The sequence below is a fragment of the Arvicanthis niloticus genome, chromosome 15, assembly GCF_011762505.2.
Source record: "Arvicanthis niloticus isolate mArvNil1 chromosome 15, mArvNil1.pat.X, whole genome shotgun sequence".
In the NCBI taxonomy this organism is placed as follows: Eukaryota; Metazoa; Chordata; class Mammalia; order Rodentia; family Muridae; genus Arvicanthis; species Arvicanthis niloticus.
The window spans coordinates 66,710,912-66,724,984 of NC_047672.1; the positions used below are offsets into that span (position 1 = coordinate 66,710,912).

The 14,073-nt window shown below is 39.2% G+C and overlaps 1 protein-coding gene across 6 annotated transcripts in view; it reads left to right on the forward strand.

Annotated features, from left to right (window-relative positions):
• Window positions 1-14,073, forward strand: part of Cacna2d1 (calcium voltage-gated channel auxiliary subunit alpha2delta 1) — a 395,918-nt gene that overhangs the window by 73,705 nt on the left and 308,140 nt on the right. For all 6 annotated transcript variants that reach the window (XM_034518854.2, XM_034518855.2, XM_034518856.2 and 3 more), the window contains exon 2: window positions 5,644-5,725. In XM_034518854.2, coding sequence (XP_034374745.1) covers window positions 5,644-5,725 — 82 coding nt within the window. The remainder of the gene's footprint in view (window positions 1-5,643; window positions 5,726-14,073) is intronic.

The following is a 14,073-nucleotide window of genomic DNA, read 5'->3' on the forward strand; positions in this document are numbered from 1 at the left end:
TGTGCTGGTAATATGTACTCATCCCCATGCTGATGGACCCTAGTGAACAGGATGCCCTCCAGTGTAGTTCAATGCCTTAAGTACTCTCTAGTCATCTTTCCCTTCTCCCTTTCTGACTCCTTTCCTGAAGACCCACTGTCAATAAACAGATAACTTCCCCTTAATTACTCAGAAAATAAAGAAAAATTGAATGGAGCTAATGAGCTCAAAGTTTTTCTTTAGTCTTTTTACTAATTGTCTTTACTTGTCTAAAACATTGTAACATTTTCCTTCAAGTTTGCATGAAGGAAGTATCTTTTTGGGAGGAAATGCATCATTTCTCTCCCTTTATGTTGCTATTTGTGAGTGCATTCCACACGTTTAACTTCTCCTAGTTATGATAGTCTGTGTGTTGGATGCTAGAATTTTTTTTTCTTAAGTATTGTGAAATTTGTGTCTCAGATTCTGTGGTGTCAATTGCTGTAGCATGCAGTTGTACCTAGGAGATGGGCCTCTGGGCATGTCTGTACACTATTGTGTTGTGTAAATTTGGAAAACCTGCTCACTGTGGTGGCATCATTTATGGGCAGGAAGTCCGGGACTGTACAGTCAGAGAGTAAGAGCTGAGAAGCAGCTGGCATCAGCTCTCTTTGTTTCCCGTTTGTGGATACAACATGACCAGCTGCTTCAAGCTCTTGCCTCCTTGGCATCTGTACTATAATGGACTATACCTTGAGCTCGGCTTTTTAAATGGAGCCCTTTCTTATTTATGTTGTTTTAGTCAGGTTGTTTAATCACAGCCACTGGAAAATGAAGCTATAATGTGCCTATTGAAACAGGCAGATTAATAAAAGAATAGCATGCAAATTAATTGGCAATAAAACATTTTGGTGACATGGACACCTTGAGGAAATGAAGACACAGAAGTCAAAGTACAACTGCATGCTCTCTAGAGAATTTGAAGGACACCTGCTGGACAATAGGAGGCAATGCTTGCACACTACTAACCTGGGGAAAGTCTGCGTGGTTTGTTCGCTTCTGCTGTTCTTTACAAGAGGCTTTTGATGTATGCGTGAGTCAGCATAGATGCTGGAACCATAGCATTTATTAGAGGAGAGGGCAGGAGAAGAACTGAGGGAATAGACTTCTTGAGTGTCCTGACAAATCTAGAGTGCTCCTTTAGTATACCATATCCGTCATTGCCAGTAAAGACGTGGTCTCTCTGACATGTCCTCCACTTTTAAAAAAATCTTTTATGCAGAAACGTGTCTAGCCCTATCAATTTTAACACACATAGACACACAGACACACAGACACACAGACACACAGACACAGATACACACACACCACCCACCACACACACACACACACACACACACACACACACACACACACACACACATACACACACACACACACACACACACAATGTAAAAACAAATGGGACCTTCAAGACCTCAGAGCCTCATTCTCCTCCATGCTATGGTAGATGCTTTTCTCTGGCTTTTTTGTGACTGGGTAGATCCATCATTCATGAAGCTGTTTTGCTTTGTCTTAGAGCTTCTGTGATTCCATTGTTCTAGATATTCTTCTTTTGCCACTACTCACATTCCTCTATCCGTTCATTAATGATTGGTTTCCTCAGTTCTAATTACTGTTTATTTAGGAAGTGCTACATTGATTTGCCCATGACCTTGCTACACACTGTAACCACCAATCTTTACATTCTGTGTAGGATTTTCTTCTGCTGAACCTGTTTCATTCAATTGCTTTGTGTATACTCAAGTCTTTGAAAAACATCTCAAATTCAGTAAAAGCAATCTCCTTGGTTGGAGTGTAGCTCAGTGACAGAGCACTTGGCCAGCATGTGTAAGACCCTGGGATCAATTCCCAGCAAAGCACCAGAACAACAAACCAGCAAAGACCAATTTATTGAAGCCTCTAAGTTACTTAATGCCTTCTACTGTGTGCTTCCACATTTTCTTCTGATTCCCTGCATCAAAATGCCCCCATCTGCTCCTGAGAAACTTCCAAAATCACCTGCCAGGTCTTCCTCCCATTCACCTCATGCATTTAAAAGTACCTGTAGTCTGTGCAGACTTCAGAATTTCACTGAGCTAATGGCTTCTACTACTATTAAATTAACCGAGTAATTGTTATTTCTTACCTCTCCTCTCCACCCTTTGTTTTTCTGCCCTGACTTCCAGCTACCATTTATTTCTTGTCAGGAAAATGTATTTTCTCATGTTCACAGGCATCTCTTTGACCTTGTCACTGTCTAGCTTCTAATTTTCTAATACCACCTTCCTTTTTGAGCATGCAAACCACATCCTCAGTAATATCACTTAAGAGATGGTTTGTACCATTTTTTTTTTCTAGCTGAATTACCCCCACCTCCAATTCCTGTCCATTGTCTGGACATAGCATGGTCCCTAACTCACACTTGCTGAGTTGACTGAGAGCAATGTGTTCTCTGTGTCTTCATTGTTAATTCCTTTAATCTCGTTAGGTTCTACTTGTCTTTCAAATACAGCAGAAAGAATGGAAACAGGCAAACTCAGGAGGTAGGTAGGAGGTAGGGGGACCCTCCAGAATGTACCAAAGACCTGGGAGGTGAGAGACTCAAAGGGAGGAACCTTAGATGAAGTGCCCTACAGTGGGGAGAGGGAACTTGCAGAGCCCACCCCCAGCAGAAAGACAGAGCATCAACTGAGGGATGGGGTTGCCATTCTCAAATACCACTCTTTAAGTAGCTACTGCCATGAATATTTGAAGGGGTTAATGATGGTATGCCACTTCAAATATGTAAATTTGACATCTTGGTTTACTCACATAAGGAAATAAGACTTAAGAAAGGGCTACTCCCTCCGTTCCCTCAACAAACCAAAGAAATTCTTTTGGGAGGAGTGTTCTTTATGTTATAAACCTAAGAAACAGCCTTGGTCACCAGAGATGGGTGATTGGGGGCTCAGTGAACCCGAGTATAAGCAAACTCGCAAGTAAGCTTGGGCTCTCATTTGTCCCTCTTCCTTCGTCTTGCTCTTGGTAGCATTTCTGGAGTTTGTTCAGGTCCAGCTACTCATTTGTCCTGTCGATCCTCCACATTTGTGACGTACTTGGTCTTTTGTCACTGAACTTCACGCTCCCGTGCGAGACTCCATGTACATGGAAAATGAATAAAACATTTATGCTTTTCTTTTGTTAATTAGCTCTTACAGTAATTGGGTTCCTAGAGGCAGTCAGAGAGCCAGTGTAAGAACTGAGGTGACTTGAGGCTGGTGCTGGGTCTTTCTCTCTGTCCCTTAGAATGTCGGCATTAAATAACTCTCTCTTAGCACCAATGACATTTTCAGTTACCACATTCTTTTTATTATTGTTCTCCTTTACCCAGACCTAGTTTTGATCCCAATTTGTCTTTTAGTATTTGTTCTAGCATGTGCTAGTGCTTATTGAACAGTGTGACAGAAAATATGAAAATATTTTTAGTGGTGAATGATGCAATTTATTGCATATAAATATTATATTTTCTGAATTTCTTTCAGTTTATATAATATTTGAAGAAAATCAGTTAACAGTTAAAAAAGGAAATAGTATCTATTAAAAAAGTGGCTTGCACTTCGAAAGTGTTCTTGACAGCTTGCCATTTGGGGTAGAGACAAATAGATCGGTCCTGAATAACTTCTCAACCCAAAAGTGAATGGTTCACCTCTGTGAACTCGGATGTTACGTTAATACAGATCAGTGTTCAGGAATGGACTATATCCATGTATGCATCACAGACACACACACACACACACACACACACACACACACACACACACACACAGGCTCACATTCTTTTTTTACATTCTTTCTTCCTGTCCCTTGTCCCCTTCCCCCTCCGGCTTAGTTATGCGTAACATTTCTTATCACTTGTCAATGTTAAGGAATTATATTTGAGAAATGATTTGTTCTCTCTGGAGTCTAGGACTTAGTCAGTGTGTATAGCTGAGAAAATCTGACTAGAATCAAAAAGTACTGTCTGAAGTCTTTGCTCTTACCTGTACAGTAATGTGATTTTTTTTTCCCTTCTAATTATAAAAGTGAGCACAGTTTCACTTATCTAATAACAATAGTGATAATACTGATTGGGTTAGCGTTTATACTGTTTTCCAGATATGCACTCCCATTCATAAAAAGCATGAATTGCAATATTGGGCATTACTCAAACTGTTTATTTTAATGGTTCTATAAATTTTATTTTATGTTGTTTTTGATAGTCATTTACCTTCCCTTCCCTTCCCTTATTCATACAGAATTTCTGAGCACACATTTATAATGTTTTTATTTGTGCTAAAGCTTTCCTGGTTCTACATATTTTATTCTCTAACTGGTTTGCTTCCCAGGTAAATCGTGACTTTTTCCCTATAGGCATTTCATCATCTTTATGACTGACTTTCAGGTTTTTTTTTAAAAAAATTTTTTTATTTGCGGATATATTTGATTAGGCTAATTTTCCCTATGTTTGTCTGCCAACATATCTATGTAGGTTCGTTTTCTCTTTCTTTTTTTATCAAATCAAATTGTAATTTTTACTTTTCCACACAACTTTCAGTTTTCTTTCTGTCTTTCAACTGTTTTTTTTTTTTTTATCTGTTCTCCCAGACAGTATTTCAGTCTCTTTCCCAGGTTGCGTTTTGTTTTCTTTATTCTGTTTCGGAAATGAAGTTGATGACTTAGTGAACTGTTGGAATCCAGCACTGAAGGAAGAGAAGACTCACACATTTCACTTTCGTTGAGTCACTTGACGTTCAGGTTCAAATATGAATCCTCTTCTAAGCATCCCTACTCGGTTACCCACGTCCTTTATGTTTGCTGGGATAAAGGCGGCACATCCGAGACCTGCATCATGATGATGCCATATAAGGACATTATGTTGTTGAACAGTAAACTACATTGATTCTAATGCTGGACACTGGGTACTATTCAGATTTAGATGCTTGTTAAATGTACTGATGTTAATAGTTCATGTTTCAAGATATTAAATGCATTAATTACAAGAGTGTATCTGAAAGTATTTGAATTTAAATGCTGAGGGAATAGTTTTCATGAGTAAAACACTGCTTTGAACACTATAGTACTGCTCCAGTCATTCAGAACCTCAGAGTGCAGCTGGTTAAAATGCCCTCAGGTTTTGTGTACTGGGATATCTGTAACCTTGTGATCCGTATTGCTGTAAGCTGATGACATGATTCTAAATACTCATTTTATGATCAGAATATACAGTTTATGTGTATTTTTGAATGCTGAACATAGTAACTGTTTTCATGAAATTTTATGAGTGAGCCAATGTTAACTCTTTTGAGTCCCAAGATGCCCTTGTCATTCTTCTCGTTTTGATTTGGGGGCATTTCACTGTGTACACACACAGTGCACACACATGTAAATGTAAGAACCAAATAAAAACAAATAACTCCAACCAAAATAAGGTTTGAAACTAAAAACCCTAGTGTGACAATGGTTCAAAAGTCTTTTCCATTTGAAGGAGGAATGGGAAGGTGATCTTAGTGGGAACTGGGGAGGGAAACGAAAAGCTTAAGTGTATGAAGTACATATATAAAATATCAGTGTGCTAGCAGTATTTGCGGGAAATCTGATGGAACTTTCTTCCTTCTGATTCCACAGTATCAAGTCATGGGTGGATAAGATGCAAGAAGACCTTGTCACGCTGGCAAAAACAGCAAGCGGAGTGACTCAACTTGCTGATGTGAGTATCCCCAGCCATGGATTTTGTCAATCCTCTGCTTAGTTTGGGTTTCAAGGGCTCCATGTGCACCTTAATGTCCTTTGGGAGAAACATAAATACATAGTTAACTTCTGTATCAGAAATTCCCAAAGAAAACCTTATAAGTACTTCAAAATTATCTGAGGATGTCTTTATATAGAAGTTGCAGATATTAAACCCAGGATGTGCTTACCATCCCTTGGTTATATTGTATATCCCAAGTTTGAAAACCCAAACTCTGAGTACTCTCAAATCTTAAACTTTTGTAGTGTGGGGTTGATGCCCAAATATGATGGAGTGCACTTCCAATGCATGTATGCTGGTCACACTGTGTGACATCCCTTAGGGATGTAAAAGATCCATCAGTTGTAAATGAATTTTAGTTTAGACTTCTGTCTTAGCCCCAAGATATCCCATTATGTATATGCAGCTGTTCAGAAGTCTGAGGTAAATGCTTTCAGTCCTGTGTTTCTGAGAAGGAATACTCACCCTGAGTCTGCAAGATACTTGTTGATGAAATGTAATTTTTGTTAACATTGATGGTCTCTTGTGCTTGAAAACACATATACAGAGAGAGGGGTGTAAGCTCCAGTTTATGATTCACCTTAGAAATACATGAGTATGTGCCACTGTGCTGGGTAGTATGTGGACCTGTATTTAAGGGATACAGGATCTGTAGAAGCAGATGTTTTCTGTTAATGTTTATCTATCTATTTATTTATTTATTAGATTTAAGTTGATTGTGGGGAAAGATTTCATTCAACTGCAGAGACAAATGAGAGATTTTAATGTTAAGTTTTAAAACTTTTATTGGCAAGATGAGAAATAAACAGTTGCTGCCCCCACCCCCTCCATTTCTTCATTAGCCTCATGGCTCGGCACCTGGCTGGCATCCCTGTTACTCTTGCTGTTCCTACAGAAAAATTTCTTGCTAAACTTGTGTTCTCTTTTTCTTCAAAAATCATAATTCAAAAATAATTTAATCTTATTTCTATTATGCTTTTCTGTATGGTATAAATTACTTGGACAATTGTAAACATTGATGAATGGGTAAATGACAACATACAATAAAGAAGATAAAGTCTGGATAATTATTTATCAGACACATGCCATAATATAGTGACAGAAGGATTATAAAAAGTGCATGCTATATAATGTGGAGGGATGTGAGGTGGGGGAGAAGAAAGAAGGAGAGAAAGAGAGAGGAAGAGGAGAAGCAGAAGGGGAAGGAGAGGGAGAAACGGAGAGAGAGAGAGGGAGAAGGACAGGGAAAAGGAAGGGAGGGGGAGGGGGAGGGGAGGGGAGGGAGAGGGAGAGGAAGAGGGAGAGGCAGAGACTCATTGCTGGAAAAATCATGCACGTATTAAGCATTAGAAGAGAGAGATACATGATCCTTTCTGCCTCATTTCTGCTCCTAGCAGAAAGGTTCATGATGTATGCAAATGGTGGTGGTGGCAGTGGTGGTGACAATGGCAGTGGAGGAGGTGATGGTGGTGGCAGTGGTGCTGGTGGTGCTGGTAGTGATGGTAGTGGTGTTGGTGGTGATGGTGGTGGTGGTGATGATGGTGGTGATGGTGTTGGTGGTGATGGTGGTAGTGTTGATGGTGTTGGTGATGGTGTTGATGATGGTGATGGTGTTGATGATGGTGAAGGTGTGGTGATGCTGTTGGAGGTGGTGGTGGTGGTGGTGATGGTGGTGGTGATGCTGTTGGAGGTGGTGGTGGTGATGCTGTTGGAGGTGGTGGTGGTGGTGATGGTGGTGGTGATGCTGTTGGAGGTGGTGGTGGTGGTGATGGTGGTGGTGATGCTGTTGGAGGTGGTGGTGGTGGTGATGGTGGTGGTGATGCTCTTGGAGGTGATGGTGGTGATGGTGGTGGAGGTGGTGGTGGTGGTTTTGCTTGCTAGCTTAGTTTAGGTTTTATTTTGTTTTACTTAGGAATTTAAAGCTAAAATTAGGTGAAAAATTCTAAAATGGAGAGTGAACTTTGAGGGGAGATAGAAGAGTGACGTCTGAGGAGAGATTAGAGGCCTTTTGAGTAAGGGGTTCTGTTGTTGTATGATTTATACAGTTCTGGGGATCTTAACCCAAGGCTTGGTGCAATGCATAATTTTCAGGGACCGCTCTGCCAAATGTTGGAGCCCACACTGCCAAAAGCTCAGGGGCCAAAATTGTTAGAGCTCGCACTGCCCCAAGATTTGCGGGCTAAATTGTCCGGGCTCATACTGGTGCTCTGGTCTGCCCCAAGATTTGCGGGCTAAATTGTCTGGGCTCGTACTGGTGCTCCGGTCCGAGGGTCAGGGTTCAGCAAGAGAGAGAGTGAGGGCGGAAGCGAAGAATGAAGACCAGACAGAGTGCGATTCAGTCCCGTTTATCCTCAAGTCTGTCTTCTTCTCTCTTTCCAAGTCCCTTGTTCCTAGTCCAAGTCCCACATCTATAGTTCCTAGTCCCTAGTTTGTAGTCCCTAGTGCCTCCAAGTTCCAAGTTTCCAATCCCTTCTTCTGTCTACCTCTCACCTTTTATAAGTCTGACTTCTCAAGTCACACCTTTAAATCACACACACCCAAGAGAAAATCCTGGGTATATAAACCAAGATGTTATCAGAGTGTACTCAGCTGTTGTAGGCTGTTGAAAACAAGTCTCTTGTCAGGGTATATGGCTCAAGATGGCTGCAAGGATGATAGCTGCCTTCTGTCGGCTCCCCACACATAATCTCCTACTTGAAAGTGCTAGAGGAATGGTGACTCCAGAAGTTAAATACCTGGTGGAATTTATTTGGTCCCAGGATCGAAAGTCACTATTGTAGATAAAGTGCTTCTTCTTTAGTTAGTGTAATTAGTATTTACTGGCTTCATACATACACCAAAGGCCAAGAACCACAACAAATACCTATATTACTAATGTAATTCTTTTTGGAATTTTATGAAAATTTCTTTATGAGATCATGAAATATTAGCCAAAGGAAAATAATTAATATTGTTGAATAAATTCTACACTTTAAACCTTTCTACATTAGTAAATTATTGTTGTATTAAAGAACAAGCTTAGGGGCTGGGGAAGTGGTGCATGTGTATATTGCTTGCTTCACAAGCCTGACAGCCAGAGCCTGGGTCTCCAGCACTCATGGCCATGCTGGGCAGACACAGGGGCTTGACTGTAATTCAGTTTCAGGAGGCAAAAATGGGACGTGGCTGACTTCATTCAGTGCAGTGGGTCTCAGTCTGTGCGTCCTGACCCTTTTGGGAGGTTGTGTATGAGATATTTACATCACAATTAATAACAATATCAAAATTACAGTTATGAAGTAGCAATGAAATAATGTTATGGTTGGGGTCACGACACATGAGGGTTGCAGCATTAGGAAGGTTGAGAACAACTGATTTAATGGAAAAAGACTGGGAAACAGATGCCCAATTATTTAGTTGTAAGGTATTTGGCTCACACTGCAATGGCAAAAGTTAGTTATAGTGTATATTGTTTTATGCAATTAAAAAAGTCCTAAACATGGAATCCTTATTCAAAATGCTCAACTCAAATTCTACAGCACCAAAAGAGGTCGGAACAAATAGCTCTATCTAAAGTTGTATTTAAGATGTAATAACATACAACTGACTGAAGCCGTAATTTTAAATTTTACATATTATTACCCATGAAACGGGACAAAAATCTGAAGATTTTCAAATAGCATGCACTTTCTTTTCTTTTTTATTGTGCTGGATATTGAAGCAAGGATTTTTTGCATGCTAGGAAAGAGAATTGAGCTCCTCTCCAGGAGACACATGCTCTTTCAAACAATCTAAACCAGAAACTATTGAAAATACCCTCTGTCATTCTTGAACATGTGCATGCACACATTCTACCAAGGAGGAGATTGTGATTGAACTGATGGATGGAGAATGTGATGTTCAATCACTAGCAAATATGCTTTTAAGTTGAAGTCTTCATGATATTCTTGAAATCAACATCTTTGAGTTCATAAGACGTCCACCGGCAACCATTTCATTCCTTAATCTGCTGAAAAGTGTTTTATCTTGATGTTATTCTCAAAATGTGGCCCATATCCAGGGCTTTGTAGTAATGAGAATTTGCTTCATGCAAAGGTTTTCTAAAAATAAATTGATGAGTAAAAGCTATTCCATGTCTTTCCTGGGTGGTTCATTTCTGAATCTGCAAACACTGTGTTAACAGGGAACAGAATCCTGCCAGTAGGTCAGAATACCTCCGTCATTACATTTCATTGCTCCTACTATGCTCACCCCAGGGAGAGCAAGCCACAGCCATATAAGGAGCTAGCATCACCTGGGAGATCTGTTCTGTCTTTTGTGGAAATGTGTCTTTATATACCTTCCTTTCTCTTGGTCTCTGTCTCAGACTCCTCTTCACTAAAAGGGTCTGTGGGTCCTTATTTACATAGGTTCACTATCTGGGGGAAACTTTTTAAGGCATTGCAGCAAGTGTCAGTAATCTCAGCCTGGAAGTTACCTTCCCAGTGCTGGTTCTTCGAGCCCAACCTTTGTTAATTCCCTTGACACACACTGAGGTTGTCTCCTGGCTGGTGTACAGATATTTGACTTTTGGGTTCTTTCTCACTTCCCCCAAGGGACTTTTCTATGTCCTTCCATGCAACCAGACTCAATAGTACTTTGTGGTACAGAGTTGCTTTGTGATTCACAGGTATAATCATGCCAGATTACCTTTTATCTTCTGCCACTCTGAGACATGGGCTTACTCCTTTATAACAAAATGCAGCTCAAATTCTCTTCACTCTGACATCCCCCAAATCTTAGCAAATCCACAGCTATGGTTGGTTAGATGCAATTTAATTTTTCTCTAAAGTCAAAAATTAATGCTATATATGAAGCATCTAGATGTGACTGACATACATTGCTTGCAAAACTAGCTGCTTATAATAATCTTGGAATTGCTCTTGCATTTTATGGCATAATTCTAAATTTCTTTATGAATTCTATTAAAAATTGTATTAACAACTGGTGCCACTTGGTATATTGTGTATTTGTGATGTTTTAAAATGTATTATTTTCAAGATCATGTTAGAAAGATGGATTCAGTTTAGATTAAAGAGATTTGAAAGAGTTTTATTTAATGAAAACGAGTTGAAAATTATAACCTATATTATTATCATAATGAAACTTGGTTTTGAAATGTAACAACAGAAAACATTCAATTCAATACAATTAAGATTCTGACTGAAGAAGGACATGCAGGTGACAAGTTATCTTTTTGTCATGACTGTCAGATGACGCTGTCAGAGAATTTGAACTCTAAAATACTAAAGCATATTAGTGTGCCACAAGGCAGGCCATCTTGTCTTGAATTCTCTTTCAGCTTTAATTCTTTCTAGTAGAAAAACAGAAGCCGGTATCTCACAGCATTGTGGCAGTGACATGACTCTTCTAAATCTCTGTCTAGTGCCAAAACTCAGTTATAATACACTGACTCTTTTTTCATGACAGAGACTGGATAAATGACAACAGAGACAATCATTCAGACTTTCAGCAAAGGGGAAAAATTAAGAAGGAAAGATACTTAGATCATGTTTTAAATAGTGACAAATTAATATGCTAAGATTATGGAGATATAGGTTATTTAGTGATGGGAAACAATATACTTATGAATAAAATGAATAGATATTATTTCTTATAAATTCTATGTAAATCCTTTAAATCTACAAACTCTTTCATATATATTAGGAAAATTTAATAAGCTTCTACAATATATCTGATAATAAATAATATGTTTTTAATTATAAAATTAGTTTTTTGGTGGGTTGTAGTATAATATTGATTCATTTTTATTTTAAGATATTTTATGTATAAAATAGTATACCCAGATATTACTGGTACTATAGACTTAATCTTCCTTAACTTAATATATTTAAGGGTTATGAAACAGATTATATTTTAATTTCTTTGGATAGTAAACTTTCTATTACTATATGAAATATTCAAATTAACTGAATTTATTATTATTATTATTATTATTATCTCAGTAAAGCTTCTATTCTATGCCTGATTGGCCTTAAAGCTTTGGCCCTGTGACAAGCAAGCACATCATAGTTGTATAGTGTGGCAGAGAGAAAATGTTAACCCCATGGTCAGGAAGCAAAAGAGAAAAATAGAGAGAGTGCTGGTGTTTCCACATTCCTTTCAGGAGCATTTCACCAAAGTTCTAAGAAGCTTTTAAAAGTTTCTACCCCGGACAAAAGGTCCTTTACCTCCTGACAGGACCATTGTTAACACATGAGCAATTGGGGCTCAGTCAATATTCAAACTATAGTAACAATATTGGAATTTTGGTTTCTTTTAAAAGTACAGACATAAGAATGTGTTTTTGTTTTAACCCCAGGTGTGAGGATACGGTGCTGCTTTGAGCTGACTGCAGCAGCTGACCATGATTTGTGCTCTAGCAAAGACATGATTTTGCTAGCTGCAGATAGTTTCTGCAATTGGGTGACGTTTGGACCCGTGGGAACTTCTCAGCAGTGTATAAACGCTAGAGCCCTGACAGGGTGGTGGCTCATGGGTCGTTGTTCTTTTCTGGGAGGTTGGCTGTGGCTTGTTAGCAGTCTTGCTAAAGAAGAAAAAAGAGGAAAGAAAATAGATTCAGGGATTCTCTCTCTCTCTCTCTCTCTCTCTCTCTCTCTCTCTCTGTCTCTCTCTCTCTCTCTCTCTCTCTCTCTCTCTCTCTCTGTCTGTCTCTCTTCTTTCTCCTCTCTCTGTCTTCTCCCCTTCTTTCTCTCCTATTTTGTGATGGGGGTGAAACCAGGGGACATAAAGGGTAGAAAGAAAAGCCCACAAAGTAGCAAGATCAGTTATACTATAGTATTTCTTAAGTATTCAAAAAGAAAATGTTCCAAAATATTCTGTCTACATTAGACATAATATATACACAGTTTCCTTCTTAAAGACACCTAGTGATAGGTGAGGCACATGCTGTGCCTAGTAATGCATGTCTGAATCCACCTCCAGTTAACTGTGGGGCGTACTTTACTCTCCCTTCATCACAAGAAAGGAGACTTTATAGAGAGATGCACAAGATACTAATGATATGAGCACCAGTACATTGCACGTCAATTAGCTGTATTGTTCTTAGCTGGACTGTGTTGGATCAATTAAAATGATGTTGAGGTTTATCTATTTGTAACTTGAATCAATTGATCTATTCACATATTGATGTTCTAGAATCTCATTTTAGTCTGAAATGAAAGAGGTTCATGTTGGGAGGAAATCTTCAAGGATAGCCAGGGTGTTTAGGACAGGACATGATAATCCATCCTGTGAAAGCTTAAGCCATTCACTGATATGCAAGAGGTCTGGGTGAAACCAATTATGAGGTTTCTTTAAACCACAAAACTAATTCTTGGAATATTCTGAATAGGCCTGTGCTCAAAAGACTTGAGCTCAAATAAATTATTTCAAGAGCACATGGCAATTTACATCCTTAAAAATATTAGTTAGCTCACAATATCCTAAAATTTATAGTCATAGGTGTGGGTTTCAATAGTTGAGTGCTTTCCTTACATGAGTAACTCCCTGAGATCAATCTTTTGCCCTTTCCACACCCCTAAGTGTATACATAAATAAATGTATATGTATGTGTGTGTTAATTGAAAGCTGACATCCGCCTTGACAGATAAATGATTCGGAGTTTGCATGTAGTTGAAGTGAACATCCATCGCCTAACATTCATGCTCAGCTGGGACCAGGCCTTAGAACCTGTACATAATAAAATAAAATGATACAAGCCAGTAGAACTGGTTCTGGTATACGCCTGGATTCACTTTTCACACGGCAATAAAAAGCTGCCAGGCCCTGGCTTTAAAGATAGTTAAGTCATGCATGTGAGCCCCATCTGCTCAGTGCATAGGGGATTTCCTTCTCAGATCACCCTGCAGCCACAAGCAATGTCACTGTCCCCACCCCCTTACATACAGTTTCTGCTCCTGCTGGGAGTGGATAGGTTTTGTGAACCAGGTGCACCCTATGCCACCGGAGGAAAATACTTCTGCAGACATCCATTCGAGCCCTGGACATGAGGCTAGGTCTTAATTTTATGTACTACGTTAACTTGGGCATAGTTTATTTGGGGATTAAAATAAAAAATTACCAAACAGAAAAATACTCATATTTAGTATAATACACCTTTACAAGCTATCTACAACTTTAACCTCAAATGTCTTTCGACTTCTCAACTTCTCTAGCTGTGAACTGTCTTTGAGGACCTCTGTGCACTGCTGTGAACCACAGCAGGGGGTTCATCCTCAGTCTCTCATTCCTGCTGGCCTCTCTCCATAAACTTAAGAAGTAAACTT